At 42.8% G+C, this 19,634-nt stretch overlaps 2 protein-coding genes across 10 annotated transcripts in view; one reads left to right on the top strand and one right to left on the bottom strand.

Moving 5' to 3' along the window:
• The first annotated feature begins 871 nt into the window (after nucleotides 1-871).
• nuak2 (NUAK family, SNF1-like kinase, 2) lies at nucleotides 872-13,344 on the top strand. Its single transcript, XM_049023248.1, has 6 exons — nucleotides 872-1,273; nucleotides 6,530-6,650; nucleotides 7,757-7,908; nucleotides 8,845-8,910; nucleotides 9,244-9,496; nucleotides 10,592-13,344. The coding sequence occupies exons 1-6, from the start codon at nucleotides 1,031-1,033 to the stop codon at nucleotides 11,602-11,604; spliced, it is 1,848 nt and encodes a 615-aa protein (XP_048879205.1). The 5' UTR covers nucleotides 872-1,030; the 3' UTR covers nucleotides 11,605-13,344.
• A 4,278-nt stretch (nucleotides 13,345-17,622) lies between these two features.
• Nucleotides 17,623-19,634, bottom strand: part of LOC125747760 (Fc receptor-like protein 5) — a 36,494-nt gene continuing 34,482 nt past the window's right edge. For 8 of the 9 annotated variants that reach the window (XM_049023234.1, XM_049023243.1, XM_049023242.1 and 5 more), the window contains 3 exons: nucleotides 19,237-19,317; nucleotides 18,707-18,769; nucleotides 17,623-18,447 (listed from right to left, as the gene is read on the bottom strand). In XM_049023234.1, coding sequence (XP_048879191.1) covers nucleotides 18,410-18,447; nucleotides 18,707-18,769; nucleotides 19,237-19,317 — 182 coding nt within the window. In that variant the 3' untranslated portion in view covers nucleotides 17,623-18,409. Of the gene's footprint in view, nucleotides 18,448-18,706; nucleotides 18,770-19,213; nucleotides 19,318-19,634 lie in introns of all 9 variants that reach the window. The other variant, XR_007399372.1, reaches the window with a different exon arrangement.

Below are 19,634 nucleotides of genomic sequence, written 5' to 3'. Positions count from 1 at the left end.
AAAGTAACAGATCCACTTATTTCTTAACACATAGTTCAGATTAGGTAATTTTCAGCCTCGCACTCAAAGTTTGTGCTCTTGTATATTCATATTGACATTGGGGTGGGGGTTGGGGGGGGGGGGGGGTTGTAGGGGAATTTTATGACTTGCATTTCCTTGTGGGACATAATGGTATAACATACACTGAACATTAGCAGTAGGCATGACAGAAACTCATTATCTTTGTGTCAAATAACAGCATGACATTACAAAACTATAGGCCAATGCATACATTTACAAGATAAAGTCCCCGAATTTAGTAAACATTAATAAATGAAATATCTATTTATAAGTCGTTTTTTAAATGTACCATGGGCTATTTTGCATTCAGAATCAAAAAGAAAACACTAACTTTTGTGTAGATAAAATAAAAGAGGAAAAGATAGGCTCTTTTTTTCCCAGACTCAGTGTTATCTAATCTTTGACCTTAAAGGTTGTAGTGGAGACTTCAAAATGTGTGTTTTTTTTTAATTAAATTATTTAAACTTCTGTAATAAAGGACAAATTAGTTGTACTAAATGCTCATTCATGGGACATACTGGGACCATGCTGTACATTTAACTGGTACGACCGACCTGTCCACAGACAACGATAAATAGGAAAATGCTTCCCTAAATAGCTGAATACACATGCGATTCACCCGATTATAGGATTCAGATAAACGATTTGATTAAAGACATGTATTGTGCGTAAACAGCAAATCCTGCGAGTGCATATAACTAATACTTCTCGTTATTTCTAAGAAAAAGAAAGTAAACTTTTTTTAATTCCCGGACACCACGCCCATGAGGAAAGCAGCAAATCGTCACCGGAGGCCGGCAAATTTGTAATAAAACAGCAGGACAGCCAACCTGGCAGCGTCGCTACTGGTGGATGTTAAGTTCCTGGTTTGGGGAAGCGAGGCTAAACAAACCGAGAGGAGGAGAGCGCAGCTTTCGTGCGGATCTTAAGTGTAAATGCTGGGCTGAGTAACCAGGGAAAAGCCGCTGTTATGGAGCGCCGCGATTTGCAGGCTGCCGGGCGATCTTCGATAGTGTCCGATTACCTGGCGCAACTCCGGGCTCCGAGGGGGCCGCCCGCCGCCGAGCCCGCGGTACAGAAGCCGGCGAAGCGGCAGGCGGTCAAGAGGCACCATCACAAGCACAACCTCAAGCACCGCTACGACTTCCTGCAGACCCTGGGGAAGGGCACATACGGGACAGTGAAGAAGGCGGTGGAGCGCTCGGGGAGAGTGGTAAGAAGTGCCTGCTTTGTGCTTCTTCATGGTTACATGTTAATGCTGCAGATGGACCAAGCAAAGGCGCTCGTACTGCTGCTCCCCCCGCGTGACTCCTGCGTGCGATCATGCAGTTATAGCAATACACTGCTAGAACATATTAATGACTATCAAATAAACCGTATTGTTTAAAAAGAAAAACACTAAATATAGTATACATTTACGTATGTTATGTATTTTATAGAGTAATTGTTTTAACAGGTTGTTTTTGATTAATACATTAGTTACAGTTTTTGATTGGATGTGTCTCAGGGGGCTGACTGGGCATCAGCAAAATAAGTGGCTATTAATATTCACATGCGTCGGATAACATAACAAAGAGAGTGTCCGTCTGACATTTGCGGCTAAATAAGTCAGCTGCCGTTCTGGCTTTGTTGTTACACACAGTTTGCTTTTCCAGTCTGATGAGATCGCGTAGCCTGCAGAAAAGAACTTGCGTAACCATTATTAACCGCGTTTGCTTTTGTTCTGTGTATGTTTTCTTTAAAAATGTAATTCTTATGAAACTGACAAGACGGACTGCTTTAGAAAAGGTAGCAAAAAGAAATCGAAAGGAGCCAAGATGTAAATTCAATGTCGGTGTAAGATAATGGCAATTAAACCTCATGTATGCGGGTCGTCTTCTCCAAGGAAGTGCTACTTAATATTTATACTGTATCAGTCTACAGGGAGTCCGCAGTTTAATAATCTCGTTCCCCCACACTCCCTTTGAAACTGATCCTGCACTTTGGCCATGTTTGTGCTCTTTACAATAATATAGAAATCTTTATGATAACGTTCTGACCCATCAAATCACCCGGGAGACAAAGATCCCTTTATAATACTATCAATAATCCCCTTTGTAAGAGTCTAAGGTTTATCGCGGGATGGGGGGGGTCACAATAGGGATGCAATAAAAGTACAGCGCAGCCAGATGTACCGCGCATCACTGTCAGCCAGAGGGAGATTTTCAGGAGGGTATACGATAAGATAAAAGGGACGTTTGGTTTCAGGAGCCCAGGCTGAGGTGTTGTGTTGGGCGTTCCAGTCTGACTCACATGTTTTTTACTTGCCAGTGAAGATCCACCTCACCTCTGTCCTTTATCTATTGAACACCTTTTGTTGTATTAACTCCCTTAGGCGAAGATGCCATTTTACTGAGTCTTTTAAAGGGTTTTGAAGCCAGAGACTTTTTAAAATTGTACTTCTTTTTTTTTTTTTTTAACCAAAAGCTAATCTTAAGCGTTTCATTTACAATGTTTTAACTGCTTGTGATATAAAATTTTTATGTATGTAGTTTCTTCCTTTTGGTTTATTTAATCTGTTTTTTTTATATATAAATATACTCTTGTCATGAATATAGCCCTTTGCTGGCAAGGGGTCAAGTCAGCGTAATATATTCACACAACTGTAAGGCACCATGATGGAGAACAAAAACTGTCCTGTCTCCATTCTGGGGGGGGGTTGTTAGATGACCGTTTTGGTTTCTGGCTCTCTGAGTGTTTGCAGTGCTGTTCACACGTTAAAAGTCAACTTCAGGTAAGACGTGCAGCATGAAATTTAGTTAATAGTTTAAAAATAATTTTCCTAAGCATTTGAATTATTATTTTTTTCTAAATAAATGCCCATCAAGAGTAACTTGCACCCTTTTGCCCATTTAAATAAATGTTGTACTGCAGCATTTTGGTGAACTTTGTCATCCCATCCATATACAAGTACAGTATATACTGGGTGGGAAACGTCATGCCCACAGGACCGGGGTGCATCAGGCTGCCTGAAGCTACACGGTGAAGGTCATATCACATTCTCTGGCAAGGGGTACAGCAGCACGCATAGCACCTTAAAGCCTCCAGTACACTTTAGTGCAATTGGTGACTTTCTGTGCAACTATTAGTGGCTCTCTTTTGCTGCCTTTAAAATGGCCAGAAACTAACAACTGCTACCAAGCATTTCTCGCACGTATGTGGCACAGGATGGGAGTAACATCGCGCTTTGGGATGTGAGGTCATGTGTTTTCCTTCAGTGAACCTCAGCTGTTTTTTTTTTTTTTTTTTTTTTTTTTTTTTAACAAGGTTCCGCCAAGCTAATGGACTTCAAGGAAAAGCTTTCAGAAGCTTGAATGTGATTGTTCAGGGTAGCCAATGAAAAACTTCCGGGTCCCGCCTTTCACAGGCCTGTGTGGAATGAAGGACGGTTTCTGTGATAAAAGGCTGTGGAGTTTAGCTGAAAAGCCCAGCATGGGGTCCTTGGTTGTGGTTTTAAACTGTGGAGAAAAATATATTTTCAATGATACATATGTATAACATTTCATTTAAGGCAGTGCATTGAAGTTAACTAACTCTACTACACTAACTCCCATCAGATTCCTCTTCTGTTGGTCGGAAGAAAAAGAGAGAGCTTCATATTTATCTCTTTGCGAACGTTATTAAGTGGTGAATGAAACTTGGCAACTTAGGATGATGTCTTATTTGGAAAAACACTAGAAATGATGATTCAGTAGATCTGTGAAATCTTTTGATGAATAAAAAGATGCATATTAGTCAGATGCGTCTGACATTCAGAAACAACTGGTTCTGGCCAACCTGAAATGGATCCTTTCAGTAGCTAAACCATTGCTCATCTTTATACTTAAAAAGTGACACGTTATTTACGCCAAAGAGGTGAACAATTCAGCCATGTGTAGTCAATTATTTTGTTCTGCTGGGAACTGGTAAAATGGTAAGATGCAGTTACATAATACCTGGATGGATGGTGGCACGCTTTGTGGTAGGATAGTCTGTTTATTTCAGCTTCACAGAATCCCCTAGAAAGAAACTTGCTACAACAAAGACCATTAAAGAACCACAGACGGGAATTTCTGTAACTTCACTGAAACCCTGAGGGATTCTTTTGATTTAAGATCTTATAAGTGTATGACTGTTCCCAAGATTTTATACCTATCACAGGTAAAGCAAATAGTGAATTAAAAATGAGTGTCAAGTTATCCAATCCAAGTAAGGAATTTCCTTTAATGATTTTTGTTTTTTTTAGTCTTCCTGCCTTAGTCCATTTTTGAGGGCATGTAGACAGGAATGAAAAGCTTGGTGACCATTAACTTCCATATCTGTGTTTTTTTGGGTCAGGTACTGATACCACTGATGAGATAAAATTGTAACTATGATATGTGACATGTTATATGGCAGGTATAAATGTCAAATGGAGTTTTATCATAAGCAAAAATGGTCCTGCCTTAACTTTTGGTTCATAGTAGGTTCGATGCTTGAGAGACGTTCCAATTTTTTTTTCTCCCTTAAACTGAGCTAGTTATGGCAAGTGATCACAGCAGTTTGAGGTGGGCAGCTTTATCACGCGAGGCAGTGCTATGTGTCAGGCTGCAGAAGCAGATGTTGGGAGGCTCCTCCTTTGGTTCTGGGCTGCTATCAGCGGTTCCAGGTCTAGAGAAGATGCAGCCAGTGACCCCGTAGCTGTATTGGCAGTCCCTCCAAGAGGGCTAATCTGGTCGGCAAAGTGTTACTGATTTAACAATAAATATACATATTCTGTATTAAAACTAGATTAGTACTGTTGCCTGGTATTTATGGATCACCAATTAGGGACACCAAGCACACAAAACTATGATAGTTTGTCGGTTAGTTGATCTTAGAGTTTCCCAACTAATGTTTGTTTCATTTCTCTCAACGGTTTTACGCAATTAAAATTATTAAAAATAATTAAATGTTGTGCAATTTCATTTTGAAAAGCCTGTGCAACACCAGTTGCATAATATATCATTTTGAAATGTTTGAGGTGACATTGTTTGGTTTTTGTTGACGAAATTGTTAATCAATTAACTGTTGATTGTAAATGTTAAGTACAAGATTGTCATTTTTGTAGTTGATGTTTGCGTTCATTTGTATTAAAGCCTCTATTTTGAAGAAATTAATTAAGAACAATTAGCATGTAAACCACTTTGTATTGACTTTGGTAATGTTTTGCCCATCAATGAGTTTTTAAGGACAGCTGCAGATGGAAATTTTAGTATATGATTATAGAATGTTGTGTAGTAACTACCTGTAAAAGCACATCTTTGATTCTGATTTGCACTTTGATTGTACAGTTTTGCGGTGTGAAATGAACTGAGCAGTAGTTACTGTGCCTGTGTAACCACATTTGCCACGCACGCAACCCTATTGTGTATACAGGCAAGAGCCAGTTTCTGTTTGACTCTTCAGTCACGTGCTGAGGTGTTTCTAAGAATAAAGCTGTTTTCTGTGTAATCAAGGTTGGGTGGATAACCGTACTCCGACAACAGCAAGCAGTGAGGAAATGTGCGTCTGGAAAGGAAGCTGAACTGACACTGGGAATTGCTCTTCATTCTCTTGGGAGTTCTGGAAGTCCCCCGCACTTCTATTGATAGCATTGTGGAACTCCCGAAAACATTGAAATACTGGCATTTGGGGGAATACAGAGACCGTAATTTGCCGTGACACGCGGCCAAGTGAAAGCTATCCGCGGTGCGTCGGTAAACTACTAAATCTTGTACGGATTGTTATTGTACTTCCTAACTGGCCCATTAAGAATGTTTAATCATGTTTTCAAATCCCAAATATGAAATGAATTGGCTCACAGTGGGTAGTCTGATCTCAGAATCGCTGCTTCAGTCAATTAATATTCTCCAACATGGCAATTAAGGTAGCTAGTGTTATGAAATCGCAGCATGTTTCTGGAATAAATAACTTAATAATTACACCTTGTGTCGTATTACGATCTCGATTGTTCGTAACCTACGATACCTTATGGGGAAAACTTGACACCGAAGACTAAGATTAGGGGTGTCCCTGACATTTACAGGAAAACTAGAGTTGCATTCCCCTGGATTGAGTTACTGCCTGGTCTGTTGTCATCACTCCTGCTAGCCCCCTCTGCTACCTGCTTTGTTCCCTGTTGACGCATTTGCCGATGAATCTGGAATTTCAGCTGTGTGAAGCAGGCCTCGCACAGCTGTGTGAACACGCCCGCCTGAGTGTACTGCCTGCCTGTGAACACTGTGACGCATGACTGTGTCTCTCCTACGCACCCACAGATTAATGTTTTTAATCCTTTTCCATTTAGTGTTGGTTGTATATGTTAATCTGGAATAGCCATTTTACCATAAGAAATAATAGGAATAGCATTTCAGCTTTTCTGCGATTCTAGCAGAGGGTTTAATGTGAAAGTCCAGTACAATATACTCATTCCTGACTGTTCCTCTCTAAGGTGGCCATCAAATCAATAAGAAAGGAGAAGATCACAGACGAGCAGGATCTGACGCACATACGCAGAGAGATCGAAATAATGTCCTCCATCAACCACCCACACATCATTGGCATCTATGAAGGTACGTCTGCAATCGATTACTCCTGACTAGTGTGTGGAGTGTCGATGAATGGATGGAAGATGAGGAAGGGAGGGGGTGCCGCGGTCATGTTCTGTAGTTTTTTTTTTTTTTGTGGTTTCTGCATCATTCTCTGCTGACCTCAAGGCAGCTTGTTTGCGTGCTTGTGGTTGGCTTCTCCAAAGAGAAGGTTCATTGTCATAAAGATTCAAGCTTGCTCTCTGAAGCTTTAAACGCTTCCTCATGCCAGCCAGCAGAAAACTGGTCTGGTGTGGTTTTTTTAAAGTGGGCCACTGGTACCGGCACTGGTGTTAAGCGGAAAGCAAACCTAGATGGAAATAAATGTGTGTATGGTGGCCAGTTACCGAAATGTTTGCAGGCGTCTTGCAGGATGGAGCACAGTATCACTTGTCATATCTGCTTTTATGTGACTTGGTGGCTAGTTGTGTTGTGTAAACAGGACTCAGGTAATCGTCGGTGTAAACTGGGCATTTGGGCAAAACAGCCGCCTAAGGGCATATGCAAAGCCTGCAATAAGCGCATTAAACAGCAACAGAGTGTACAAACACTGCGGTAAACTAGTGTGTTATCGCTTTATGCATGAATACCACTAATTATGCAAATATAATAATGTTAGCAATAAGGGCCAGTTTATGATGCAAAAATAGCTTCAAAATAAAGAACAATAATTGATGAACAGTAAGTGATCGAAGTCCAGACACATACCGCAGAAAAACAGGTCATGAAAAGTTAGCAAGTTAGCGGCTTGGCTAACTGGAACGAATTGTCCAGATGAAGCACAGGAGTAAATGAGTGTCTCGCGGAGAGGACCCTCATGACTCAGGCGCTGTAAATTGGACATTGTCTCCCACGGCCTTCGGTGGTATCTAAATTTTCATACCGACATACTGTTTAGATATTATACCATGGTATACAGTTGACGATATTTTCCAAAGTAACACACTTCCGGTGTTGTTAAATGTTTGGGGGGGTGGTTTCTCATGATATTTTGGCAAATGGTAAACGTAAGATTTCAAAATACCATGGTATACTGTATTATTATGATACTGTCCATGCCGACACTTTCCTTGCTATGTGTTTTACCCCAGTGTTTGAGAACAAAGACAAGATTGTCATTGTGATGGAGTATGCCAGTCGGGGGGACCTATATGACTACATCAGCGAGCGTCAGAAGCTTCCAGAACACGAAGCACGCCACTTCTTCCGGCAAATAGTGTCTGCAGTGCACTACTGCCACCAGGTAATGCACCCCATAGGGAGTCTGTATCTGTGCCCGGGAGGTTGCTGGTTCAGATCCCGTGGTCCCACGTCTGTCCCTCTGCCATTACTGTGCTCCCCAAGCCAGTGATGCCCTTCTGTTATGTATTGGGCCCCAGTGCTGAATTGCTTTGATGAAAGCTGTGCCAGACTAATGAAATTATAATCCATTATTCTCATTTTATTTTTTCTGAGGCACATTTTCCTTAAGGGATGGGCAGAATTTTGGTGAAATAATCCTTTTTGTTGTATAATGATACTTAAGAGTATCCATCTCTTTGAGTAAGTGGTCTTTAAATGTCCCTGAGTAGCATGTCACTTGGTAAATTTTAAGCTCCTTACAAATTCCTCTGGTATGCCAAGCATTTCCCCCTAACCCCCCTCCCCCTAAAAGGGCACTGAACAATTGAAGGAATTCCAGGATTACCTTCCCGTCAGGCACTCTTAGCCTAATTCGGCCCCAGACATCCAGACATCACAAATTCATGGCAGACGTGAAATAACCGAAGGGTGTGTAAAGGTCATTATAGGCCTTGGGCCATGACTGGCCCACCCCTCCGCTGAAAACCTGAATTTTTAGCTCAGATTTTATCTCTCTGCAGTTCCATTTTTTTTTTTACTATTTCTTTTCCAAGTCAGCAGCCGTCTTAATACCAAGCCACCAAATAAGCGTGTTGATTCTTGTCTGCCTCCAACTAGCCTCACCCCTCTAAATCTGTTAAAGTGCTGGAAGACCTGTGTGCTATGTGCATGCAGCTGGCCTCATCATTGTTAGAGGTCTGAAATCCTTTGTTGCAGCCCTAGAGCTGAGCAGTCAGCAAGACCGTCGTGGGGGGGTGGGAATGAGGTGGATACTGCAGAGATGGTGAGGCTGGACCCTGCGGGGTAAATGCTGACTCTGTCTCTGTTATTTCTCCAGAACGGCATCGTGCACAGGGACCTGAAGCTGGAGAACATCCTCTTGGATGAACATGGGAATGTGAAGGTGAGGACAAATATAACATCTTCAAGCCTGTATCTGATTTCATGTTGAGTCTCTTCTGAAGATGTCATGCTGGGTTTAATCGATAGTAGGCTAATTCATAGCCCCTGTTCTCCTTGTCTCCTCACTGTATTGGTCCATGCACCTTGCTCGTTTGTGTCTCCCTTTTACATTGTACTTTCTTGCTAATTTAATTCATTTGTGAGGTGACTTTCTGTATCTATTTTAGCATGGTGAGGGTGTAGTGATGCCTGTATTGTGTCCTCAGTCCTCAGTGGATGGTGGGCTTGGATCGTTCCTCAGACCTGTCTTAAGCAGAGCCCCGTTGCCTTGCAGATTGCAGATTTCGGGCTCTCGAACCTGTTCTGTGGAGATAAGTACCTGCAGACCTTCTGTGGAAGCCCGCTTTACGCTTCTCCGGAGATCGTGAACGGTCGCCCGTATAAGGGGCCCGAGGTAGACAGCTGGTCCCTGGGTGTGCTGCTCTACACCATGGTGCATGGATCAATGCCCTTCGACGGACAGGACTACAGGAACCTGGTCCGACAGATCAGCACGGGAAATTACCGCAAGCCTTTGAAGCCTTCCGGTACGTGCAGTGCTAGTCCGCTCATGACCTTCACAGCATTATGCTGCCGTTTACAGATATTACTGTTTATGTCATTGTTTTTGTTACTGCTACTGGTATCAGTACCAGAATTAGGACAATTACTCTGTCATTAGCATAGCTATGGTTTAAAACTAGTTAAGCTAATTTTGAAATGGGAATTTCTGCAGCAGAAACAGGTTTACTATCGAGTTATTAAAATCTGACCAAAACATACCAGTATTGACTTATATTTTATTAATTTAGAATTTCTTTACTGGATTTAATTCCACAGCGGGTCAATTTAAGACATTTATTTTCTCCACGAAAAAAAAAAAACCACAAGATGGCCAGTTACAGTCCAGTATAAATTATGGTTTAATAAAAGCCACTGGAAAGCCTGCTGCAGCTACTTCAGAGGACAGCCAGCCTGTTTGGCAGCTGCTCCGCATTCATCACCTTTTAACCAGACAGCCACTCCCCAGACAGAGACTGACATCACTCTCATCAGCATCAGTGCAATGACATATGCTTTGTGCTTGGGGTTTCATCAGATACATAACGCAATAGGCTACAAAGTACCAAACAGGTTATTAATAAACCTTGGTTTGGGGACGTGTCAAACCGTGACCATCTCCACTTAAACCATGACCCCTCGCATGTACGGAACAGATTTAAGATCAGTCTGTTCACAAAAAAGGCATTACTTGTGGCACTTGGGTGCAGTTTAAAATAGTTGCAATTTAAAGAGCAGGCTCAGAACCCAGTGGTGGACTTTAAGGAAGTGTAGCCATGCTGATGACGACGCATTTGCCCAAGAGGGTTTTGTTATGTTTTGTGGTTTGTTTTTAAAAAGAAATACAAACATTTTCATCCCGAAAAAAAGGTTTAAGCTAGTTGTCCCCTGGAGTCCCGCGTCTCTGGGGCTTTTGTGTGCCGGGGGAATGTTGACAGACAGCTTGAATTGCTTTGTAGGGTTGTAATGTACTGCGACTTGTTTGCAGAACAGCTCAGCACCAATACCTTCCAGATAGCTATGGGCGGATTTTAACAGGGCGTTTCCTTGTTGCTTAATGCTTAATATCCGTGCATTTGCAGAAGCCTCTGGTCTTATCCGCTGGATGCTAATGGTGAACCCTGACCGCCGGGCTACGCTGGAGGAGATCGCTGGACACTGGTGGCTAAACTGGGGCTACCAAGGCCCAGTGGTCGATCAGGGTGAGCCAGTAGCGCACCAAGGAAGCGTGAAGACACCTCATGAAGGAGGAGGGCTGGCTGGCATCGCCAGCTGGCTGCGCAGGAATTCTCGGCCGCTGCTTGAGAATGGCTCCAAGGTGCGCTGCCTGCTCCGGCCACAGGGTGGTGGCGACTTTGTCAGGCAGCGCTCCCTCAGGAGGTCGCGCAAGGAGAATAACATTTCCCAGATGAGGCAGGATGGGGCCCCTGCTCGGCCCTTCAAGGGGATCCTGAAGAAGAGGGGAAGCCTGAAGCATAAGTCTATTGGCGAACCCCAGAACGCGGAGGGTGAGGTTGTAAAGCCTGGGACGGGACCCCCTCCATCTCCTCCGCCCAGCTTTGCTCTCCCTCGCAAGGGCATCCTCAAGAACTCTTTGGAGCAGGAATCGGGCTACAGCTCCTCTTCTCCTGAGAACACCACCTCGGACCCGGATCCTCAGCCACCCAGCTGCCCTGCCAATCCCATACAGCGCAAGGGCATCCTGAAGAGGGACGGCAAGTTCTCGAGTCCGCGTCCTCAGGACTTCGGTTCGCTGGACCGACTAGCCTCCGGGCTCTGTCTCAAGCCCCTGACTCGTCCGAGTCGGGCCGTCAGCAAGGACAGCATCCTTTCCTCAGAGTCGTTTGACATGCTGGACCTGCCGGAGCGGGAGGCGTCTCCAGTGCCCACAGGCTCGTGGCAGAGCAAGGGCTGCCCCATCAGGGGCTACATGTCCGTCGATGACCTCCTGGGACTCTCTTCCGACGAGCCAGTAGAGGAAATGGGAGGCCTTTGGGGCATGCGGTGCTATCAAGGCAGGGTTACCGAGAGTGCCTATTCCCTGGCAGGCTGCAAGGACATCAAGGCTGAGGAGAGATGCAGGAACGACAGATGAAGCCCTAACAAGGGGAGACGCCATGTTTTTCTCATGCATGCAGAGGCCCGCAGCAATCGAAGGCCCGGCCTGCAATGCGTGTTTGTGGAGTTGATGCGACATTGGCTTGTGGCCTAGGGAAATGCGTCGCACGCTCAGAGTCTCAGTTGGCCGTATGGGATGGGAAGTAGTGAGATCAGGTGCCGGAGGTATCTTTAGGGTCATTGTTTGCAACCATTACATAAAGCAATACAAGCATGTAGATGCATCTAGAACATTTCCTATCTGTTTGAGTTAATGACAGTTGAGTAAAAAAAAAACGCTTACAGGTTATTCATGAAACCTACTACAGATGGAATGCGTCTGAAATATTGCTTCTGCACAAATTTTAGATAGTTACCGTTTCTCAGACTCGAAAGGTAATATATTTGTCAAAAAATTGTACTTGTATTTGTCATTTTGGTTTATCCGTTGCATATGTTGTCCTTTGCACGGTTTGTGAGGTTCACCTCTCACCATTGGCTGTGACGTGCAAGCCTGGTGCTAAGGTCAGGTGGGGGTGGTGGGGTGAGGGGCATCTCTTATCTGGCATAAAACATTTTACACTACCAAGGACATAACTGGAATAAATGAGGAGCTTTTATCGTCCCTTTTTAAAAAGAGTAACTTTTAATGTAGAAGGTAAGGGGGGAGGTACTGCTAGGCACATCCCACAGACCAGAAGCAGGCTTTGAGGAACCAGGTTAATGTTTTTCTTTTACAGCATGTGTTAGCCTGCTGAAGGGCAAAGGTCATTTGGAGTTTGATTTGGCTGAAGGATCTCTGGCAGCTCGATATCATACCGGGGGTACAGGTGGAGATGAATTGTGCCTGGTGGACTTTCTCTATTTAGTTTTGCCATTTTTCTTCCTGCTTTTTGTTGGGTTATTTTTAAATACAGATAGTGCTGAAACACTATGCACTGCAATTTATGCTGCAGGCTTTTATTGTGCAAAAATTTGTGTGAGTAGAGTGTTGATAGCACTATATGAATAACAAACGGCATTTTCACTCATGGAAAAATATTACAGCAAAAAATACTTCAAATATTTTGTAAGACGTGGTGAAGACTTAGAGCCTGACATATGGAAGATGCTTTTAAAATAAATTCAATTACGGGAAATGAATTTAAGAGAAGTCATTGGGTTGGTCTTAAAGTTATGGCTGCATCTGAACAGTTTTCCATCTAGTGTTTCACCGCCGTGTGATTTTTTTTAAATTTTTTTTGTTTGAGGGGTGGTGGTATTAACTCTGCTCTAACAACTGAAATCATCAATCATGTTCTGGACAGTGACCCCCCCCCCCAAACACACTCTCTCGCTCAGGCTTTGGTGCCTTTGAAGCCTTTGAAGGTGCTTTTGTGCCTGTCGACGGCTTTGCTCGCAGTGCCACTTGGGACTTCCAAGTTCCGGAATAAACTGTACTGGTCCTTTCTAAGCAAAAAAAGGAGTTTGTAGCCTGGGAAACCTCCTTTGTAACACATACTTTGAATTTACTTTTTATTTCATGCATTAAATGCCTTGAAAGTGTAACGTTCTTTATCTCCGTATTTAAATTTTAATTTAAAAAGTCAAAGCTGGCTGTGTGGTATTATCGAAGGAATGTTACAAGACTGTTTCTTAACCCTATAAAACTTTGGAAAATGTGTTTTTTTTCCCCTCCTTTTTGTTCTTATTCCAAATGAACCATTAATCAAATGGAAATAAAAGCAAACCAAAGGGTGTTTGGCTCTGTGTGTGTATAACCTACTTTGGGAACATTTTATGCCGATTGTACATACTTTATCTGTGGGAGGTATGTTGGCAGGGTAGCGGTCCAGATACCTTATTTCCCATGGAGACTGTTCCATTTATACTTGCACCGGCCTCTCTGACCCCTGTGAAACTATCAAAGAAGAATTTAGATTGCATACAGTGGTGTAGCACTTGTGCAGTTTCGGACTTGAGCCCCCACCAGTGACTGTCCCTGCTAGCCAGCCCCGATACAGATACTTTAACACTAAACCAAAATATTTTCATGGCTACTTGCATACATACCAATCCTAACTCCAGTAAAAACGGGGAGGTTGGTGCATTTGATGAGAAGTGAGCCGTCAAAAAAATCTTATGCTCGTATATCGTTTTTTTATTGCTATCGTTAAAAAAATCTAAATTAAGTTTTGCAGTTAGGTTTCGACAAAACGGCAATCTCACTAATAATGTCTATAACTGTAATGAAAAATCTAAACTTTACGACCTGGGGTGGCAGTAGAGAGCACCGCACATGTTCGCCTATAACCCAGAAATTAATAGAGGGAGACTGAAGAGGAAACTATATATACACTATATATATGTAATTTCTCAGATGAATCCCCATCATGCACAACAGCTGCACGTGTTTCCAGGAGATGACATTCAGTTCCATATAATCAGGATTATTCCATCACACGCCATCAAGGTTCAGCAGCTCCCCAGCAACCTTCCTTTACATTAAACACTCAATGTGAAATTTAGCACGCATGCAGAGGCTACTGAACCCACCTCGATTCTTTCCAGACTTAAAGAAATGTAAATTGAAAATAAAAATTATTCTCCTCGCTTGTTTATCTAAATGAAAAGTGATCATTGAGTAAAATGCCAAGAAAAAAATTTTAAAAATCATGGAGCATGAAGTGAAAGTCTGGTTCCTAAGGCAGAAAAAACATTTTATTTGATAGTCGATCGTAAGTAACAAGTCAGTGGAGCGGCAGACAACCATGATTTTCAATCAAAACCTACAAAACGGAATCAATGATAGACAGCCTGTGTAGCATTATAATGCTTTTCAATTCATCCATCCATCCATCCATTTTCCAAACCGCTTATCCTACTGGGTCGCGGGGGGTCCGGAGCCTATCCCGGAAGCAATGGGCACGAGGCAGGGAACAACCCAGGATGGGGGGCCAGCCCATCGCAGGGCACACTCACACCAGTCACTCACACATGCACACCTACGGGCAATTTAGCAAGTCCAGTTGGCCTCAGCATGTCTTTTGACTGGGGGGGAAACCGGAGTACCCGGAGGAAACCCCACGACGACATGGGGAGAACATGCAAACTCCACACACATGTGACCCAGGCGGAGACGCACCAAACATCAGGATGCCAACCTTAGTATTACTTGGTATCACATCAAAAAGAAAACCAGTACAGTCGAACCTCGTTACTACGTACCCCGGATACAACGTTTTCACCTTTTCAACGTACAGGTTCCTAATTCCCCTTTTTAGCATATGTATTATTCCAATAGCAGCCATTGTTTACAGCGTACACCCTTACAGCGTAAACTTCGATACAACGTCCAAATTTCTAGAGAAAATACGAAAACTAACCATCGTTACAACGTACAGCGCTCTCCCCGCCCACCACAACTTGTGTCGCTACATCTACCTGTATCTACCCGATCTTCGCCCGACAATGCACATTTGTCTATTGCGTTGTAACTTCCCGCGTTAAATGATTTGCCTTGACCGACCGTTACTGGACTGCGTAGTAATGGCTTGTTAAGTGTTGCGTGCGTATTCTTTGTTTATTAAACCTTGTGAAATACCGGTCATGCCGGTAATTGTGAATGCAGAATAATAATGGAAGTAAAGGATTTTATGATTTAATATCATTAATATTTTCAGGCCAAATGCCAATTTGGATGCGAATGTTTATTTTAAAAATCCATTTTGACCACCCGTTGTGTATTTTCGTTGCCGTGTATCGCCGGCCGGCACTAAGTAATCGTGAGTAATTTAAGGAAAATTTCAAGGATCCAAATGAGCTTTGTTGAATTATTTAACAAGTAATAATGTGTTCGTTTTGTAGTCAATTTAAGGGTCTGTTCCATTGAAGTTTTATCATTTACATGTATATTTCGTGAGTTGTTTCATCCATCTTGCACTAAGTGGTTACAACGTTCTATGCTTATAACGTACATGTTTTTGATATCCCGTCTTGTACGTAGTAACGAGGTTCGACTGTAGTATCGTCCATCCCTACTATTTGGTCAAAGGAGATCTGACATAGACTGCTTTTACAAGCTTGCCTACTTCGGTCAGCTGGCTGGCGTCACGTATTTACACATATTTATATGTATGTAAGAGTTTTATTACCTTGTAAATAGTCTGTAGAGTTTGCAAACTACCCCAACGCTTTCGATGTAGCTAATTTTAGGTCTATAATAGAATAATACAGATTTGTCGTAAGGTTTCTTGCATGAGCATGAGAGAGGTGCCAGCCCTGCATTTTGGTGAAAAGACCATCATCAGCTGAAGCAGAGGGACGCATGCAGTTTGGGGAAGATCTCCTTACTCTATCAGCGGGTCTTTGCCTTTATTGTGCCGAATCTGGTCGTCAACACCTCCAGTCTTGTGAATTGCGCATAATGTTAATAATTCCCGCAAATTCAGCGTACATGATGCAGGGTATCGCCAGACTGAAGCTGCCATATTAGTGAAAATGGATATCAGTAAAAACGGAAATGTGAATGTCATTTTATCTATTGTAACTATAGCGGCAATAGTTTACGAATTAAAATACAATCTCCATATAATGCCACGCGGCGTCGCACCCCTGTCCCCGAAACACCCGTCCACCCCCGGTGTTAATATGAAACCTGATTATGTTCAGGCATCAGGATTACTAAAGGAAAGACCGTATTTTCTGATGGGAGTTTTTAATACTAATATGTGCCTGTGATTAGAGAGTTAGAGCCAGAATAAGTACAATGTGGTTACTTCGGAAATCTGCGCAGATTATTACTTGCTACTTAACGGAAAACACTTTGAATTAGTATTTGAAAAGTTTTGAAAACTTTTTCCATAGGCACTGAGCAAAAAGAAAATATACTATATTGCTTGAGTAGGACACTACATTTTTATGAGTTTTTTCCCGTTTTCAGGTTCGTGTAATAAGGAAACCATGGTTACCGTTGATGTGCACGGATTGACTGCCCTCTTGTGGCATGTGGCGGAGTTGCATTACTCAGTACACATAAAAACAAGTACACGCAGAATTAGCTGTGCACAAATAGAACATTGTGCAGGAATAAATAAATGTTACCTCCTGAGAGTAGCATGCAGGTGGTGCTCTGTGATGTCATGTGACTCTAGTGCTTGTAAATCCTGCATTGAGCAGTTGCCAGGATGTTATGCTGCTTGTGAGGATGGACTCCACAGCACACCAGTTTGAGAGGACTGTAACATCCAGGCCTTCCTCAGACAGCTAAGGGAGTAAAGCTGCTGATGGTAGCACATAGGGGAGAGGACCAATCCTGCCAATGTTGTGGAGAGACACACCGGCGTTACTCCTGGCTTCATGGTGTGGGGAGTCATAGGGTATGATATCATGATGTGGGGAGCCATAGGCTATGACATCATGGTGTGGGGAGCCATAGGGTATGACATCATTGTGTGGGGAGCCATAGGGTATGACATCATGGTGTGGGGAGCCATAGGCTATGACATCATGGTGTGGGGAGCCATAGGGTATGACATCATTGTGTGGGGAGCCATAGGCTATGACATCATGGTATGGGGAGCCATAGGGTATGACATCATTGTGTGGGGAGCCATAGGGTATGACATCATGGTGTGGGGAGTCATAGGGTATGATATCATGATGTGGGGAGCCATAGGCTATGACATCATGGTGTGGGGAGCCATAGGGTATGACATCATTGTGTGGGGAGCCATAGGGTATGACATCATGGTGTGGGGAGCCATTGGCTATGACATCATGGTGTGGGGAGCCATAGGGTATGACATCATTGTGTGGGGAGCCATAGGCTATGACATCATGGTATGGGGAGCCATAGGGTATGACATCTTTGTGTGGGGAGCCATAGGGTATGACATCATGGTGTGGGGAGCCATAGGGTATGACATCATGGTGTGCCTCATTTTACCCGCTAGAGAGACGCTCAACCAAAGCAATCAACAAGTGCTGCTTAAACAGAACTGAAGCTCTGTCCCTGGACCCGGACGCTACTGCATACTTAATATCAGATTATCTGCTTTATTTTAAATAATAACATGATTTTATTTCAATACATTACACTGGAATAATAAAAGGAACATTATGATACATGCAAATATGGTAAGTCTTCAGAAGCAACAATTTTAACTTCTTGCCTCAGTAAAAATATATAAATTTGTATCTATTAAGCAGTCGCACATTCTTTGGTCCATTTCTAAGTAGTACAAGCGATATAAGCTGTCGCTTAGGACCTCCACACCAGTAGGGGATCCCGCAACCAATTCTGTGAAAGACTATTTACATACAGTACTATGCAAAATTCAAAGGAAATGTTTAAAGCTACATATCTGGGTAATAAATGTGTATTTGTGCAAAACAAAACAATTTAACATTAAAAATATCCAAAATAACAGTAACAGAGTAAAAACGAATAAGGAGTTCTTCTGTTCTCCAAAAATTCGCTGCTATCTTGTTGGATGGCCAGATCACTTCAGTTCCCAAACCTCTGCTCATGGGCGCCTCAGCCATTCCATTAATTTGTTAAATTTCAACATGAAGATCATTTAAACATAATTTTCTTGGACTCCCTAAGACTTTTGCACAGTACAGTATGCACACTTATGAGCCAAAACATTATGACCACCCCGACATACAGTAAACTATGTGATGGTGCATGTCAAGGTCTGGGATATACTGGACAGTAAGCTAACAGACCGCCGACAGCGTGTCGGGAGTGAGGAGGCGGCTAGATTCTTCGTTTTCGCTTAAAGCTTCGAAGCACCAGGTGTGAGTTTCAGGGTGGCGATTTAAATCTCAGGGCATGGTGGCGCTGGATTGGCTGTACCTGTTGTAGCAAAATGAACCAATGAATGCGTTCAGGGACTGGAGCGACAATTCAGCCTAACATAGGACTCTCTAACTTCGGTCCTGGAGAGCTACTATGATAACTATCCAGTGGGTTTTCCATCCTCCCTGGCTTCTGATGAGCCAGCCCTGTTCCCAGTATTTACCAGAAACCAAGTAGGATAGAAAACCTACTGGACAGTAGCTCCCCATGACCGGAGTTGAAGACCCCTGGCCTAACATATCTGCACATAAGTTACCTTTAAATGATGATAGTTTCTTTGAAGATATGTATAACGCCTCGCCTTCCTCCGGATGACTGCCTGTTCATACAAAATAATGAATATAAGGAGAGAGAAGAGACGCCTTAAATTTGAAGACACCAAGTATATATGGCTGCATAAAACTTGACTTGCTATGAGCAAAAAGCTGCACACACATGTGCGCTCACGTAGAATCGTATTAATTACGCACACACACATGCGCTCACGTAGAATCGTATTAATTACGCACACACACACGCGCTCACGTAGAATCGTATTAATTACGCACACACACACGCGCTCACGTAGAATCGCATGAAATACGCACACGCACGAGTGTGCTCACGTAGAATCGTATTAATTACGCACACACACATGCGCTCAAGTAGAATCGTATTAATTACGCACACACACATGCGCTCACGTAGAATCGTATTAATTACGCACACACACATGCGCTCACGTAGAATCACATGAAATACACACACGCACGAATGTGCTCACGTGGAATCGTATGAATTACGTACGGAGTTTATTTCCTTCAATACCGCTACTTTCAGGTATAAAATACATAGCAGAGTCTGCTGTTCCATCCAAGTTGTCATCATCTAATGGGAAATAAAAGCATGAAGCTGTTGTTAGAATATATACCATTTGCACACTCTGCAGTTGCTATGTATTGCTATAAGTTGCATTCACATTTACTAGTGTATAGATGAACTGTTGTTTCCAGCATTACAATCATTTGGAGATATGAGAACCTACAATCATGGTAGAAAATATCATTGATCATTCTTGTTTGGTCGCATTCTTTTTGTCACAGGATGCATAGTATGTTGATGATTTTTAAAACACAAAAAAAATGAAAAATTTGTGTGATATCAATTCGAAGATTCCATTGCAGGGTAGGACAAACTACAGCCAC

Source organism: Brienomyrus brachyistius, chromosome 8, assembly GCF_023856365.1.
Source record: "Brienomyrus brachyistius isolate T26 chromosome 8, BBRACH_0.4, whole genome shotgun sequence".
Lineage (NCBI taxonomy): Eukaryota > Metazoa > Chordata > Actinopteri > Osteoglossiformes > Mormyridae > Brienomyrus > Brienomyrus brachyistius.
Note: the sequence above shows the minus strand (reverse complement) of the source record. Positions and strands in the feature narration are given on the sequence as shown.

Coding starts and splice junctions, on each gene's coding strand:
- nuak2 (XM_049023248.1), top strand. CDS start 1,031: ATGGAGCGCCGCGATTTGCAGGCTGCCGGGCGATCTTCGATAGTGTCC. Junction 1,274..6,529: donor TGGAGCGCTCGGGGAGAGTG/GTAAGAAGTGCC, acceptor TTCCTCTCTAAG/GTGGCCATCAAATCAATAAG. Junction 8,911..9,243: donor ATGAACATGGGAATGTGAAG/GTGAGGACAAAT, acceptor GTTGCCTTGCAG/ATTGCAGATTTCGGGCTCTC.